General features: G+C 40.4%; 1 protein-coding gene across 2 annotated transcripts; it reads right to left on the bottom strand.

Moving 5' to 3' along the window:
* Nucleotides 1-822: 822 nt before the first annotated feature.
* USP1 (ubiquitin specific peptidase 1) lies at nucleotides 823-13,249 on the bottom strand. Of its 2 annotated transcripts, none has more exons than XM_003793130.1 (9): nucleotides 12,511-13,249; nucleotides 10,468-10,702; nucleotides 9,289-9,409; nucleotides 8,709-8,813; nucleotides 7,961-8,121; nucleotides 5,637-6,328; nucleotides 4,406-4,576; nucleotides 3,590-3,791; nucleotides 823-2,375 (listed from the first exon to the last, which is right to left on the bottom strand). In XM_003793130.1, the coding sequence occupies exons 2-9, from the start codon at nucleotides 10,635-10,637 to the stop codon at nucleotides 1,634-1,636; spliced, it is 2,364 nt and encodes a 787-aa protein (XP_003793178.1). In that variant the 5' UTR covers nucleotides 10,638-10,702; nucleotides 12,511-13,249; the 3' UTR covers nucleotides 823-1,633. The 2 variants fall into 2 exon arrangements, with proteins under 2 accessions (XP_003793178.1, XP_023370862.1); XM_023515094.1 differs by having other exon boundaries at nucleotides 880-2,375; nucleotides 10,468-10,659; nucleotides 12,511-13,171.
* Between the last annotated feature and the right edge of the window lie 2,099 nt (nucleotides 13,250-15,348).

The raw sequence follows: 15,348 nt of genomic DNA, 5'->3' as shown, positions 1-15,348 counted from the left end.
CCAGCTATTTTTTGTTAGTTTGGCCAGGGCCGGCTATGAATCTGCCACCCTTGGTATATGGGGCTGGCGCCCTACGCACTGAGCCACAGGCACTGCCCCATAAACAGAAGCTTCTTAAAACACAGATATGATACTAAATACGTCCTGAATTCTTATATACTTCATTTTTCTTAAAATGCACATGTTCTCACATGAGGAACCTGTATTGGGTCACTGGCAGTCTTTTGAGTGTTACAGGCCTGATGTCTCTCAAAGACCTGCTCCATCAGAAAATTAGTATGGGTGGTATTTAGGGGCTGTTTCTTTGTTAAAAGTTCCACAAGTGATTCTGAAAGGGAGAATAACCATCAGTACCATCACACCATCTTGTGGAAGGACTAAGACACCTAATTTATTAGCTGACAAGGTACTCTTATTTGTTGAAATGGAATGTCTAACAGTGCCATTCCAATAGTATTTATATATTCCTTGGAATCATTAAGAAAAACTCTTCAGTATAAACAAGAGTTATAACTTCCTTTAACACGTCACAAGATATCATTTACCAGTTTAGTATGCTGTATTTAAAATGAAATTTTAACCAAGTTTTTGTGTGCCCAAAGCATCATCTTAAGTTTTCTAGTTGTAGATTCCATTAACTTATATGACTACTTTAAAGGACTAGAGGCAACAATTTTTATTAAAACCTTGTAAATATGACAACTTAGATGGACTAAGTACAAATTCACCTTTGAAAATTTTCCACCTCTATGGTCAAAGTATTGAGTATATTAAAGGTAATTATGCATGTTTATTCTTTCTATATATATGTACCTATTCTGCTTAAGAGAACTCTTATTTATGATAAAAATATGCAAGTAAAAAAGTCAAACATTTGTATACATAGCTGTTAAGCAGTTTAAATTTTATTGACCTCCTGGTTTTTTAAAAAAAGTTAAAGTTTAAGGTCACACCTCTAAGCCTGAGGCACTATATACAGATCGTGCAGAATATCAAGTATGAAGAGATACAAATTAGTCCATGCCCAAAGAGATCTACTAGAGTACAGAATCATCTTCATAAATACATATAAAATTCTTGTGAAGACAGGTGAGGACTGTCCAAGTTTTCTGAGACACTTCAAAGTGACTCAAGGCACAAAACGTGCACCACTATGAATACACACATTCCAGACTCTGTGCCTCTGACACAGCCCATCCAAGATTTGGATTCCCGACTCTTATAAAATTAAATGTGCCGAATGAGATTCTGCTTTGTAGGTGAAAAACCACAGGACCTATAAACATCATGTAGATAATTACTCCAAAATATGGAGAATACAAATACAAGCACTTTATTTTAAAAAGCAAACACAAAAGACTGGTGTGAATCCAAAAGTGTTTAAATGCTTACATTTTGGATAATTCAATTAAGAACCTATACAAGTTTGTTCCCAGAAGCTAATGCATCACTAGTCTCTACTAAGGAATTCTAAAAATTAACATGGTTTTCAGTAATTCAAATTTCACTATTTATATAAAAACCTAGAGAGACCAATAATACCCAGTAGCTTCAAAAGATGAGCTAAAAACTTTGATGTAATCAAGTTTACCAATGTTTGTGCAGGTCTGTTTAATATATACACAAAATACACTCAACTCTGTAATTTCTTATAAAATAGCAAGTAAGGAGTAGACGTAGGAGATGTAGAAGGGGAAAGAGAATTCAGAAAGTCCTTCTCTTCCGTAACTTTCACTTCAGAATCATCAAAAAGCAACCACTTCCCCTCATACTCCTTCAAGCTTTGCACTATATAGGAAATTTTGTTCTCAAATCCACTAATATTAATGCCTGTTTGGTCACTGGATCCCTTACTGCTATCAGATTCGTGGGTCCCATTAGTACTGTTAGTCTCAGAATTTCGACTTTCAGCCAGTGCTGCGCTGGCAGCCTTATCAGGATTAGATGCTTTGCTGTACAGTTCATAGTCTGCTTTGCTCTTTTGTCCTCCAAGAAGTCCAATAGCTTCTACATTTTTTTTGTTCAAAACTTTACTTGGCTGTGTACTTCCACCAACTCTAATCGACACTTCTTCATCATCATAATTTTCAACCACACCCCTTGCTTCCTCCTCATTCAATGGTTCTGGCTTACCTATTTCACACATTTGGTCAACCACAAAATTTCCCTTATCTAGTTCTAAACTGCTAAGGTCAGTGACTTTAACAGAAGCAGTATAGTGCCCACTACTAATTGTAATGCCGCTATGCATCACAACCGCAAATAATCCATAGCTGTCGTTGGTCGGCTTTGTGCTCCATTCCTCTAGTGACAATTTAAGAGGCGTCAACAAAGGAGTGTTGATCTTGGAAAGTCCACCACCGTAACAATCAAACCTTTAGAAGGAAAAAAAAAAAGTTTCCTGCAATTGCCATTTCAAATTCAAAATCTTACACCCATTGTGAAACCAAGTAACAATCTGAATTGACTCTTAATATTCATATTCACATGAATAAACAAAAAAAATAAAAATAAGATCTCAACTGTGTGTGTTTTGAGGACAAGGTCTCACTTTATCTCCTGGTTTAGAATGTAGTGGTGTCAAAATATCTCATACAACCTCCAACTCCTGGGCTTAAGTGATCTTCCTGTCTCAGCCCTCCAAGTAGCTGGGACTATAGGTATATACCACCACACCCAGCTAATTTTTAAAATTATTTTATAGATAACGGCATCTAGCTTTGTTGCTCAGGCTGGTCTTGAACTTTTGGCCATGAGCAATCGTCCCACCTCAGCCTCCCAAAGTGCTAGGATCACAGTCATGACCCACAGCACCTGGCAAGACTCCAGCTTTAATATTTATAATGTATACAAAAAATAGTGTAATAATTGCTAATATTGAGGTGTTTCTATAGAGGATATATAGTATTTTCCCCCTTAATTTTCTTAATTTTGTGCAGTAGGAGAAAAATGGGATTTAAAATAGACTGAACCTATCCAAATCCTTTACATTTTAGTCGTTTTAACATGAAGTCTTTCTCTACCAAGATTTAGGAAAATAAACAGAGAAGTTCCACTAAATAAAGGACTAGATGTCATCTTCTGATACAATACCATCCATGAGAGCTCCAGGGAAGCCCTCAGGGTAACATCAAGCAAGTCATTCAGGTACACAGTAAAATCTACAATGACATACGCTTCCAAAAAACACCATGGATTACTCAAAACGTCATTACTGTTTTTCTCAAACTATTCAAAGGTTAGTTGGACTTCCAGGCTTACCTTACAACCAAAAAGATTTTTAATTTTGCCTTTTTCACCCTTCAAAGAACAAATCTTGATATGTATAAAATTTGTTCCCTACTTTCATCAGTTCTCCTGAAATTGAATTCTTAGATCTTACCATCTAAGAAGGAATAAGATGTATAAAGAATTCCATACTTAATAGAATATATATTCATAGCAAAAAGATTTAACTTTCATTTTTAGGCTATCTTTGCAAATAATTTCATTTCACGACTTCATATTCCTACTATTACAGTATTTTGAATAGAATTTGTCTTCTATAACAGCTCATTTTCTTCATATAGCTTTTATTTACAATACTCACTCCAAGCCACTAGCAGCAAAGCACTTCAAATGAATAGTTATAACTTCAGGCATTTTGTCAAACAAAAGACTTCGTTCAGCTTCAGTATAATGATGGCAATTTTCACAGAAATATTTATCTTCTCCTACAATCCTTTCTACTGAAGCAAATTGTGAAATTGCCCATCTCAGGGTCTTCATTTCTGTCTTAGGCTCTGGAGAAACTATAAAAGAAAATCCTTTCATTCACAAATCTTTCTCAGCCATTCAAAAAAAAATAAATCATAAAGTTTCATGTTCTTAGCATTTAATTTCAATTGACTAAACCAATTGCAAGTAACAGACTTCTTTTTTACTTTCAAGAACTATTTTCCATAAGCTCATTCTCAACACTGTACTTGAACTGTTCAAATATTTACATCTGGTCAGCCAAAAAATATGACACAGAGACAGCAAAAACAAAACATGCCTAGTCTTTGTGCCACAGTTTAAGACAGACTACATTGAATAGCCCGTTTTCAGTATGTGACAGGTAAACCAGACTCACATCTCCCATGGTATTTCCATACTTTTTATGGATGGTTTGCCCTCTCTTAAAGATTCAGGTCCCTAGAAGTTCACTTATTAAAGCATTTCATTTTTCTATTCTAACTCTATCAAAAAGATGCTACATTTTTCCAAATGCTAACCATTTACAAGTGAAGATAGATAAAAACAGAAAGGTTATATTAGACACCAACAGCCAGCTTTGTTCTATTTATTCATGCTACTCCCAGACTGTATTGTTGAAAAAAAAACTATTATTCAACAGTCCAAACAAGATTCCAACTTTGCTTACTTTCAGAGCTCTCCTCTACTTTGGAAAGCTCATCTTCTTGCACTGGCACACTGATGTCTTGAAAATCTTCTCTTCTTTCGGTTAAGCTTTCACATTCCAAGCAACGAGTTCTTAACACCAGCTGACCTTGAAATAATTTCTCCACTAGCTCAAAACCAATTTGCTCTGTACCTAAAACAAAACAGGAAGTCTATACAGATTAGGTTTTCAGTACAACCCAGATAACCAATTTTCCATTTAAATAAAGCATGTCCTGAATAAAAGTTCCATTTTTGTATCTCAGCTTATTAGCATGAAGAAGTATATAACTCATTCATGAAATGTAAATTCCCTGCAGAGATAGTTTTGAACAGGAGTTACTCCTGTCTCTAAAACAAAAGTCAGTTATCCTTTCTCAAACACACTTCCCTAATAAAATAATCCCAGAATACATATGGCATTTTTTGCAAAACCATTAACTACATCAATACTGTTTATTTTCCAAGGTAGACCTGGATAAAACTAGGTAAATACCTAATTCACACAGGACCTAACTAGTCACACACTGAATAACATTTCAGTTAATGGCCGACTCCATATTCAATGGTGGTCCCATAAAGACTATAATCCCCTATTTTTACTGTACCTGTTACACACCTTATGTTTAGATGTGACATAACCGCATTTGTGTATCTAAGCATAACTGCCTACAGTATTCAGTACAATAAATGTGCTGGACAGAACTTGTAGCCTAGGAGCACAGGCCATACACACAGCCTAAGTGTGTGTAGAAGCCTATAAGGATACTCCCGTGTTCACACAGAAAAACTGCCTGATGACACATTCCTCAGAAGGTCACCATTAAGCAATGCATACTACACTTGGTTCTCCAAAAATTTCACTAAATGTAACTGCTTTCATGAGTTTGTCAACTACTACATAGATAAAAAGGAAAAATATAGCCTTCCCATTAAAATGTACTGAACTTCCCTAGTTTATAAACAATTAACATGACCGTAACATTACAACTATGTAATACATCACATTACACACGTCAGATCCACTGTACTGACATCACAGGCACACGGTGTAAAATACAAGACACAGACCTCTAAGTGCAGCACTTACACCACCACACAGTTCACATTCAATGTTACATTTCCTTCTCTGAAAAATGTTAGCCATAAAGATTACACTGCACATGTTCTAATTCTGTAGCTCCTACCTACCAAAGTCTAAGAATTCTACTGACCTTTGTTAATGGGCTTAGCTTCATTAACATCTACAGGTTTAACATCATTTCCTGTAGATTCAAGTCCACAACCATTAACTGTGTTGGTACTTTCACACTTCCCCAAGTCCTCTTCAAGATCATACTCATCTTCTTTAGATTGTCCTTTCGATCCTTGGCTTGTTGTTATTTTTCCCAGGCTACAGAATTTAGACAGAATGCTGGGTTGCTTAGTTGCTGACTTGAACCAATTTATCTTAACTCTTGATTTCTTTTGGGAGAGTCTTGTACTCTCATTTTCAGATATGTACTTGGGGATTATTTTAGGAGGAACCTCTAATGTATCATCTGTAGCTTTTCTTTTTGATCTGGTTTGTCTGTGGTTCTCTTCCAATGACTGTTGTTCCTTGGATACTTTAACTTTTTTCTTCATGTTACCAAATTCAATGTCACTTTTTCTTTTCCCATTTCCTTTGGGGAGTTTTTCTTTACACTCTTCAAAATGCCTAACATTGTCAGTCTCCATGCCATTAAAACCACTCATTTCCTCTTTCTGATTAGGGTTTTCTTCCACCTTAGTAGATAATTCTGCCACATTTTTTACTTCCTCTTTTTTTAGGAGCTGGCATGTTTCTTGAATGTTTCCCAAAATACACTGTAGTACTTCCTGTGCATCATGCTGTAGATATCCTTCATACATAGGGTTGAGTTCCCTATAAATAAAAATTTCCATTTCATCTATTCTAGTTTTGAAGACATAATATATAAAAGAAAACCTTTCTACACAGAAACGAATTCATTTCCAGGAATATCATAAATTACTTCATTTTTAAAATCAGGAGATATTTATTAAGCTACTACTTTGAAATTTATTACCTGTATCTAAAGTAAAAATAAATTTTACCGTATTTTACTATCACAATAGTCTAAGCCTCTTCTTAAGATAATAATATGTAGTGTTTCCCATGTACTGGTCATACTCAAAATGATTTTTTTAAGAGTCTCACTTTGTCACCCTTAGTAGAATGCCATGGCGTCACAGCTCACAACAACCTCAAACTCTTGGGCTTCAGTAAGTCTCTTGCCTCCGCCTCCCAAGTAACTGGGACTACAGGCACCCCACACAATGCTTGGCTATTTTTAGAGAAGGGTCTCCAACCTATGAGCTCAGGCAATCCACCCACCTAGGCCTCCCAGAGTGCTAGGATTACAGGCGTGAGCCACCACACCTGGCCTTCAAAATGCTTTTTATCTGTATATATAATCTTCACAACAACTCTGTGAAGTATAATTATCACTAGTATCGACTGATACGGGAATTATACAGAGAGATTAAGTAACTTGCCCAAGGTCATAGAACTAGTTAGGATGCAAAGCCAGGGCTCAAACCTGCTTTTGGCCACCATACAATAACGCTCTTAACAAAATCGTAGCATCATATCATACCCTGTTCTATTTTAAATCATTTGATTAAATGACTATTCTAACTTACCCTACGTCAAAATTATAATTTTCTATTTTTTGGGGGGGGGGGCTCGTTTTGTTGTCTTCAGTGAGTGCCATGGCATCAGACTCAGCATCCTCAAACTCCTAGGCTCAAGTGATCCTCCTTCCTCAGCCTCCTAAATAGCTAGGCCTATAGGCACCTGCCACGACACCCAGCTAAAGGGGACGGGGGCCTTATTCTTGCTCAGGCTGGTCCCAGACTCCTAAGTGCTAGGATTATAAGCGTGAGCCACTATGCCTGGCCTTAGTATGAATTTTTAATTTTTTTTAATTTAAAAACATTTTTAAAATAAGGCCTATTATATACCGAATGATTTTAAGACACTAGCACAAAGTAACTTAATCTAGTTAACAGTTCTCTTATTAAGCACATAAAGCAAAAATAGAATCTCTGGAGTTCAGTGCTTACACATAGTACATTTTTAGTATAGTCCTACAATTCTTAATCTGAAATCCTAAGACCAAACATGTTCAGGAATTCAGAAATTTTCAAACTCAAAAAGATGGTATGGCATAATAGTAAAATATATATCACAAACATATCAGGCAGTATTACTAAATACATTACTATTTTTATAGAAAAATATATGAATATTCACATTAGAGATAAATATGAATAAATATAAAAAAATCTCACATAAATTCAGATCCAATGAATTTACCACCAAATTTATGAAAAAAATTCCTGGTTTTAGAGCTCCTAGGATATAACAAAGGACTGTGGGCCTGGGGTTTCTATTTTTCTTGCCCTTTATTCATTTTTGTTCACACAGCATTTTTCTCCAACAATATAAACAAATAGCTAAACTAGAATCCTAAAATTGTATTATAGGCTATACCTGAGTGTATTAAGTAGTCGCCTTGGCTGAGTAGCAAGCTCTTCAGTATATTTCTCTGGATTTAAGAGAAAACTAGCCTGAAGCTGTTCAACTGAAATGATTAAGGACTGTAAACTACATATGAGTTCATAACTTGCCAAAGAATCTTCTTTGCAATTTCCCTGTCAAGAAAGAAACACACAAACCAGTACTTTCATTTATGAACAAATTAAGTACCTCGCCCCCTTTCTTGTCTTTGTCTCACTAAACAATACTAACTTTTCTAAATTTCATTATAGCATTAATTTTGGGGGATATACAAATAAATTTTTTTTAATTCTGAGAGGATTTTTTAGTCACCATGTGGATGACAATGGTTTTTCTAACTATGGGAGTCAAAAGTTTCTGTAATTACAGTATATTTACTTAAATTTTAAAAGTCAATCTGAAAACACAATGGGTAAATAACCAGTGATACATGTGTATAACAAATAATTATGGCATATAAATACCAAAAGTTCAAAAACAAACTAGAAGACTAGAGAAAACACTCTGTAAAGGGGTAACTTAGTTAGCTATCCTTGCGAGAATGAAAGCTGCCTGTCTGATAATATAAAGTACTGATAAATTCAATTTTCAGTTATAGTCAACACACAAGTCACCTTTGTCATCCTCCAAATCCTCTTGTGTAGCTGTTACTTCTTTACTTCTAAGTAAGTGAATTTCCCTTGATTTACTTTTTTGCTTTATTTTCTTTCATTTATTTTACCTTATCTTTTTGATTGGCTTCATCTTTTAGAGCTTCTTTCTTCCTTGAAATAATATTAAATAAGTGCTTCACTCCAGACTTAAAACCAGGACAAAAATATAGTACCTACAGAAAGTAAGATTGCCTAAGTATTTACTGAACAAACAATAATAAACAAAAATCATTAAAACAGTAAAGCACCTTTAATGTGCACTACCTAACATTCTGAGATGAAGCTTTGTGTCAAAACTTGTTCTCTACCTCATCAGTAGAAACCCACTGTCTTCCTGCATTGGCACTGAACATTGCACCTGGGCAGACACTGCTAAGACTTTAAGGTCAAGGACATAAAAGAGTATAGTTCCAAGGGGTAAGATATATATCACCACAGCATCACGAATCAGGTAGAGAAATTAAAGGCCTGGCATCTTCCACTTAACCAAGTTGTACTCAACTTTGCTAGCCCATCCGTAACACATAGCTTAGAATCATTATCATTCTTTTAACCTATTCTGTTTTATTTACAATCAAAAGATAAAGTCAGTATTACATCATTCTTTGCCTACTGAAGTTTTATTAGTTAACAAAATTATCAATTTACCTGAAGTATGCTATTAAGATAACAAGTATTGCCAAGATTATTCAGTCCCACAAATGGTAGTAAATTTTCTCTCTTCTCGCAGTTTAAAGGTGAGGATTGTGCTGCAGGAACAACTTGATCACTATTAAGCATAGAAAGAAGAAAGGTATAATGAAGTAGTGTCTTAAAGAAACAAAAATATTACTGTCCTTTAGCCTTTTTCCAAAAGTTTTATATAATCTGAAAAGTATGTGGCTCTTATTCAGATGACTGCTTAAGGAATCTGTACAGGTTCAAAAATTGCTATATACTCAGAATATAAATTTAAAAAGCATTTAAAAACGTTAATCCACTTAACAAGCCTCAAAATAATTCCCTTAATATGATGTTAATCTCATTTTGCACAGTAAAAAACTGAGGAACTGCTATTGTGATTTTTTTTTTTTTGCCTACTTTAATGTTTTAATCAAACAGTTTAACTCTGAATTAAAACCTATGAATGATCTGATCCTATTTGAGAGAGGCCATAGTAAGGAAGATTCTATTAATCTTTAAGAGGAAAGAAAGTCTATGAGAGAATTATACAGCTATAAAGTCCATGAAGAGAATCATATGGGTACTCCTCACTTAAAAACAAATTGTTAAGGTTTATCATCTTTTACTTCTTTAACAATAAAACTAAGTTTTCCGAGTATTTTTATTTTATAACCAGTAACTATTATTACTCTAAGATCTTAAAGTATTTATAAGCATGAATGCTGATAACCAAAAGGTTCATTCACATACTATCTCCTTGACTATTGGTAGATATTAGGAAATTTACACATAGGACCAAATCCACTTTAGTAACTCTGCAGACAGCCTATTTGATAAAACAGAAATAGGTCGTCAACCTAGAGCTAGTACTGGTGGAACAACCATTCCATTTGTTCTGATTTCTTTTCAATCACTAAAGAATTTGCATGAGGTTTACTTTAAACAAAATTTCCAATTATATGCCTTCACAACAGGAATAACTAGTTATAACAGATCACACTAGAGCAGTGGTTCTCAACCTTCCTAATGCTGCAACCCTTTAATACAGTTCCTGGGGGTCTCTACCCACAGGTTGAGAACTGCTGCACTAGAGGTTATCAACCCAAGTTCACTGCTGCTTCACTGATGTGGAACAAAAAAGAAGTTCATAAATAAGATACATACATTTCAGATCCTCTATATTCAGAAGCTTTTTCTTCATTTTCTTGAGAATCTGTGAAATCCAAGGCTCTCTTAGTTTCCTTTTTCTGAAAAAACTTTAAGGAAAGTCTGTTTTTCTTAGATGGACTACCTCTCGAAAGTCCATTATTTTCACTAGGTATGACACCAGGCATTTTCTCTTCAAATCCCAAGGAGCTGGCAAGAATTTATAGAAGAAAGTTGTAATCACCAATTATATCTGTTAATCAGAGAAAAGGTTGCATTAATTTCTATCAGTTGTAGGTAAGAAAACCATCAATTCTGGAAAGAAATCTACCACAGAAACCTAACAAATTAGAACTTCACATGTGAACACCTAATGCCTGGCAACAGGTACATTAGCTTTCAATGCTTAATGAAGAAGCTTGCCACAATGACCTTAACTTTATTAAAGAACAAAAACCACAAGACATTGAACTCTTGCCAGCCTGTTACAGAATTAAGGGCCACATCACAAAGCACAAAGTACCCCAGTTAGTAGAGCGATAGTCAAGTGGCATAATTAAGGAATAAAAACTAAATTTTTCATTATAACTTAATCCATTCAGGAAATAGATGGAGCAACTACTATCTCTAATTCTAAAGTAGGAGGCAGTAAATGGATTAATGAAAAATCACAGTAGTGCTGGACGTTAATGAGTTTTCCCTTCCAATATGAAATAGTCTCTGTTTATTTAAGGTATAATTTGTGTACAAGAAAAGGCGCAGATCTGGTGTTCAGTTATACCTAATAACCTGAGTGAAAGATAATAAAATACAGGCAAAGACGAGGCAGTCGTGTAAAAAGCTGTTTACTGTGCTTTGTGCAAATTCTTAATGCACTAGAACACACATTATTCTACTAGTTTTCCAAACTTTTGTTAAACTATAAATTTCAAAAATACTGCTTTGACTAGAAAAAACAATGATTTGGTTTTGCCTTTTGCCACCTTGCTACCCTCATTTAAAGTGCAGCTTTCAGATGAAAAAAATATATGGCATTATTTGTATAAGTTATTTTACACATCAGTCCTATTTTTCCTTACGACATCTGGCGAAAAATCATCTGAAGTATTACCATAAAGTTACTTAGGGCCCAAAACTTTAGCAACGAGTTTCAAATGTAAAGAGTAATAAGACGAACTACACAAAATTCAAATTCCATCCTTAACAAGCATCTCGCTAGGCTGACTCGGACCCAGGAATTCACAGCACTCAACTCAGCGGTGAAACCACTTTCGAGCAGACCCAACTCAGGAGGCGCAGGCGGGCCGATCAGTTCCCCATTGGTCTCCAAAGGAGAGAAAGTGCATCTCAACTGACAAGCGTTAACCTGACTTAATAGGAGGAAAAGATAATCAAGCAGCTCCAACAGCGGATTCTCTTTAGTTAAGAAGGCGAAACTCCCGACCCCCTCAAAATTCAAGGTGAAATCAAACACCGAACATGACCAAGAATGCAGCATTCTGCAAGGTGCTGCTATCGGGCGCTAGCCCGTTTCTTGCCCCTGGCTTTCTTTTATAATTGGGAGTTTGCTGCATTAAAAATATTTCTCTCCTAACTATTAATCTCGCAGACCACACCGTCGAACGCTAACAGTCTTGAACAAATGACGGCGCGACCGCTCCATCCCTGCAGTTTTAAGTGATTTCCTTTATAAAATGACACAATTCCTATTTTCCAAGAAAAATGCAAAATAATCACGGACAAAATCTTCGCCAGAGGCGCAAGACACGTGGCGTTCTAAACACTTCAAGAAAAACCGTAAGTGCAAGAAAATGCGCGGCAAAATTTCGCAATTGGCGACCCAGGACCGAGTGCGTGGAAGCGTCCCCGGCCGCCCCGCCCGCGCCACTCCCGGGGACGCCGGGGACGCCCGGCCCGCACCCGCCCTCCCGGGCGCACAGGGCGGCGGGGCGGGGTGCGGGACCCCCGGGCCGGCCCTGGGGCGCCCCGCAGCCCCCTCCAGCGCCCGCCGAACTTGTCCCCGAGCCCGGGCGCCGGCCCGCGCCCCCCAAACCCTCCTACCTGGTCATGGCCCGAAGCGAGGTCCGCGGCGGTGACGCCGGCGAGTCCGACCGCAGAGAGAGTGGGCGCGACACCAGAGTCCCTTCCCCGAACCCGCCGGGTCCCCGACCCAAAGGAAAGCTGGTCCGATCGCCCTCCCCGCGGGGGAGTGACCATCCGCCCGCAAGAGCGGGAAGCCCGGCCGCCGCTCGGTGCTGTCCTGCGCCGGCACCGACTACATGCCCGGAGCGGCGCCCGTCTGCGCCCGCCACGCACGGCAAGGAGCGCACCCAGCAGCGCCCCCGCTCGCGGAGCGCCCCAACCGCTAGGGTCTCTCCCGCTCCACAGCCGAGGGGAACTTGGCGCGTTTTCCTCAGTCTCAGGACCCCTGCGTTTCGGCCTCCGCCCGCGCCAGCGCCGCGATTGAAGGTGGCGTCCTTCGAAAATGCCGGTTCTGTCTCCACGCTGCAGGGAGGCGACAGGCAAGAACCGCCGCGCGACCGCCACTCGTCCCTGGCACGCACGGGCTCTGGAGCCAGCTGGAACGGTAGTTTCCCCAAGATCGTAACGGGTTCCACAGTTTCAAACAGCGCAGGCACCGTCACGGGCAGCTCGCGCGGGTCCTCGCTGAGGGCGCGCGCCGGGGCTGCAGGCCGGGCTGGCGGGCTCGAGCCTCACGCCCTTTTTTAACCATTCGTGCGCGCGAGTTGCGGGGAAAGCGTACGGGTCGGGAGACGGGACAGAGAAGACGGGACGGCCCCGGCTGGGAGCTGTAGCCCAAACCCACCAATCCATGAATAACAATTCCCAAAACCTGGCCCTCCCCCTTCCCGAAGAGCCAATCAGAAGTACCTTAACAAAAGCCAATTAGGAGGGCAGGAGCAGGACGGACAGCCAATACCGAGAGAGAAAGAGGCCGCGCTCCGGCCAATCACTGCTGGACATACGGAGCGTTCCGCAGGCGCCCGTCCCCTCCTTCCGCTCTCATTGGCGCTCGAGTGCGCGCTTTCGCTCGACTGTTAAAACCTTGTTTTGCGTGTGTCAATCCGGGAGGGTGGGGCGCCGCGGAGGGCGCGGTTTCCGGACGGGGCGCTCGCCGCAAACCCCGCCCCCCTTTCTTGCGCGTCCTCTGGCTGGTCGCCCGGGAGATTCGCGTCGGGAGTGGCTTCGCGGCTCGCGTGCGGCTCTGCGCTGCGCGGTCCGCTCGGGGTCCGGCTCTTCCGCCCCGGGCCGGCCAGCGAGACAGGCGCCGCGCGGGAACGGCAGGTTCGCGGCCGAGAGCTGCAGCGCCGGGGCGCTCCCTCGGCCCCGCCGGCCTCACTTTCCGTTTACCCCGCCTCGGCCGCGCTGGGACAAAGCGTCGGGAGGCCCGGCCCGGCCGTGGAGGCCTCTGGTGGGTCCGGCCCGAGCCCGAAGCAGCAGGCAGGGTCTTGGCTGCCTCCTGTGTTCGCGTCCCCACCTCTGCGAGGTGCCCTCCGGCCTAGGTTGAGCAGGATCCGTGCAGCCTGGATCCATCCCGTCGGTGTCTTCTAGGCTCCTGCTGTGCGCCTGGCGCTTTTCAAGGCGCTTAGGATAAGATGTGAATAAAGTACACTCCCTTTTCTAAAGGAGCTTTGCGTTCTAGAGAGGCAGACAAGTTAGACCAACAGGATACGAAATAATGTGAGGGAAAGGAGACAGCGTGCTGTCGTAGACAAGTAATCTGGAAGGGCTTCTGAGCTGGCTCGTGCGCAGAGAGCCGAATGGAAGCGGAGGGATCCGGGGGAGGAACGTCCTGCCGGAGAGAACAGCAAGTTACAGACCTGACGTTTGATGTGCTTGGTGTTTTGAAAAGAAGCAAGGGGGGTACTGAATGCTTAGAAGTGTTGATTAGCTTTTCAGGAATGCGTGAGAAGGTCTTCGCAAAACCAGGCCACCTCTTCTGTGATCAGGAAATGTCTGTGAACCACACTGCTACTGTCGTGCCGAGGAAACCAGTACAAAGCTGCTCATGCTGCCAGTTCTCGTGCCACTGTGAGCTGCACCAGCTGGGCACGTCCAGACCCACAGAACTAGTGGCTGGACACTGATACTTATGCTAATGCTGCTTCAGAAAAAATGAAACACTTATACAACTGTGCTTAGCAATAACAGAAGCCAATGGATGCAAATTAGAGTTGCTGTATATCTGGCAATATAATTAATGCAAATATTTAATGTGCATCTGATCCTTGTGCTTTCAGTCAGTTCTACGCAGGAGAAATTATAGCTACAGTTCTTGCCTAGATACAGTTTTTAAGCCTTATTTCCTGGCTTTCTTGCTCTACCCAGCTACTCCACTCATGATGATAGCTAATTTAGGGGCATCTGAAACAATGGGATTTAATAGATTGATGGCATTCTTATTTTATTTTGTATGTATTTATTTATTTGCCATTTTTGGCTGGGGCAGGGTTTGAACCCACCACCTCTGGTATATGGGGCTGGTGCCCCACTCCTTGAGCCACAGGCACTGCCCTATTTTTTATTATTTTTATTTTTATTTTTTATTTATTTATTTATTTGAGACAGTCTCAAGCTGTCGCCCTGGGCAGAGTGCTATGGCGTTATAGCTCACAGCAACCTCAAACTCCTGGGCTCAAGCAATTCTGCCTCAGCCTCCCAAGCAGCTGGGACCACAGGCACCCGTCACAACACCCTGCTATTTTGTTGTTGTTGCAGTTGTTGTTTTGACCTGTCCTGGGCCAGATTCAAACCCACCAGCCTCCTTGCATCTGGCCAGTGCCCTACCCACTGAGCTAGGGGCCCCGCCCAATTGATGGCATTCTTAATCCCACTTTTGTCAGCCTTATGGCAGGCGTATTTCCTTTCAAAGCTTCA

This window comes from Otolemur garnettii, unplaced genomic scaffold, assembly GCF_000181295.1.
Source record: "Otolemur garnettii isolate 467f Iridium unplaced genomic scaffold, OtoGar3 scaffold00066, whole genome shotgun sequence".
In the NCBI taxonomy this organism is placed as follows: Eukaryota; Metazoa; Chordata; class Mammalia; order Primates; family Galagidae; genus Otolemur; species Otolemur garnettii.
The sequence above is the reverse complement of the archived record's forward strand: the minus strand, read 5'-3'. Positions and strand labels throughout refer to the sequence as shown.

Coding starts and splice junctions, on each gene's coding strand:
- USP1 (XM_023515094.1), bottom strand. Junction 8,814..9,288: donor ATCTTAATAGCATACTTCAG/GTAAATTGATAA, acceptor TACTTTCTGTAG/GTACTATATTTTTGTCCTGG. Junction 2,376..3,589: donor TTTGCTGCTAGTGGCTTGGA/GTGAGTATTGTA, acceptor TTCCTTCTAAAG/GTTTGATTGTTACGGTGGTG.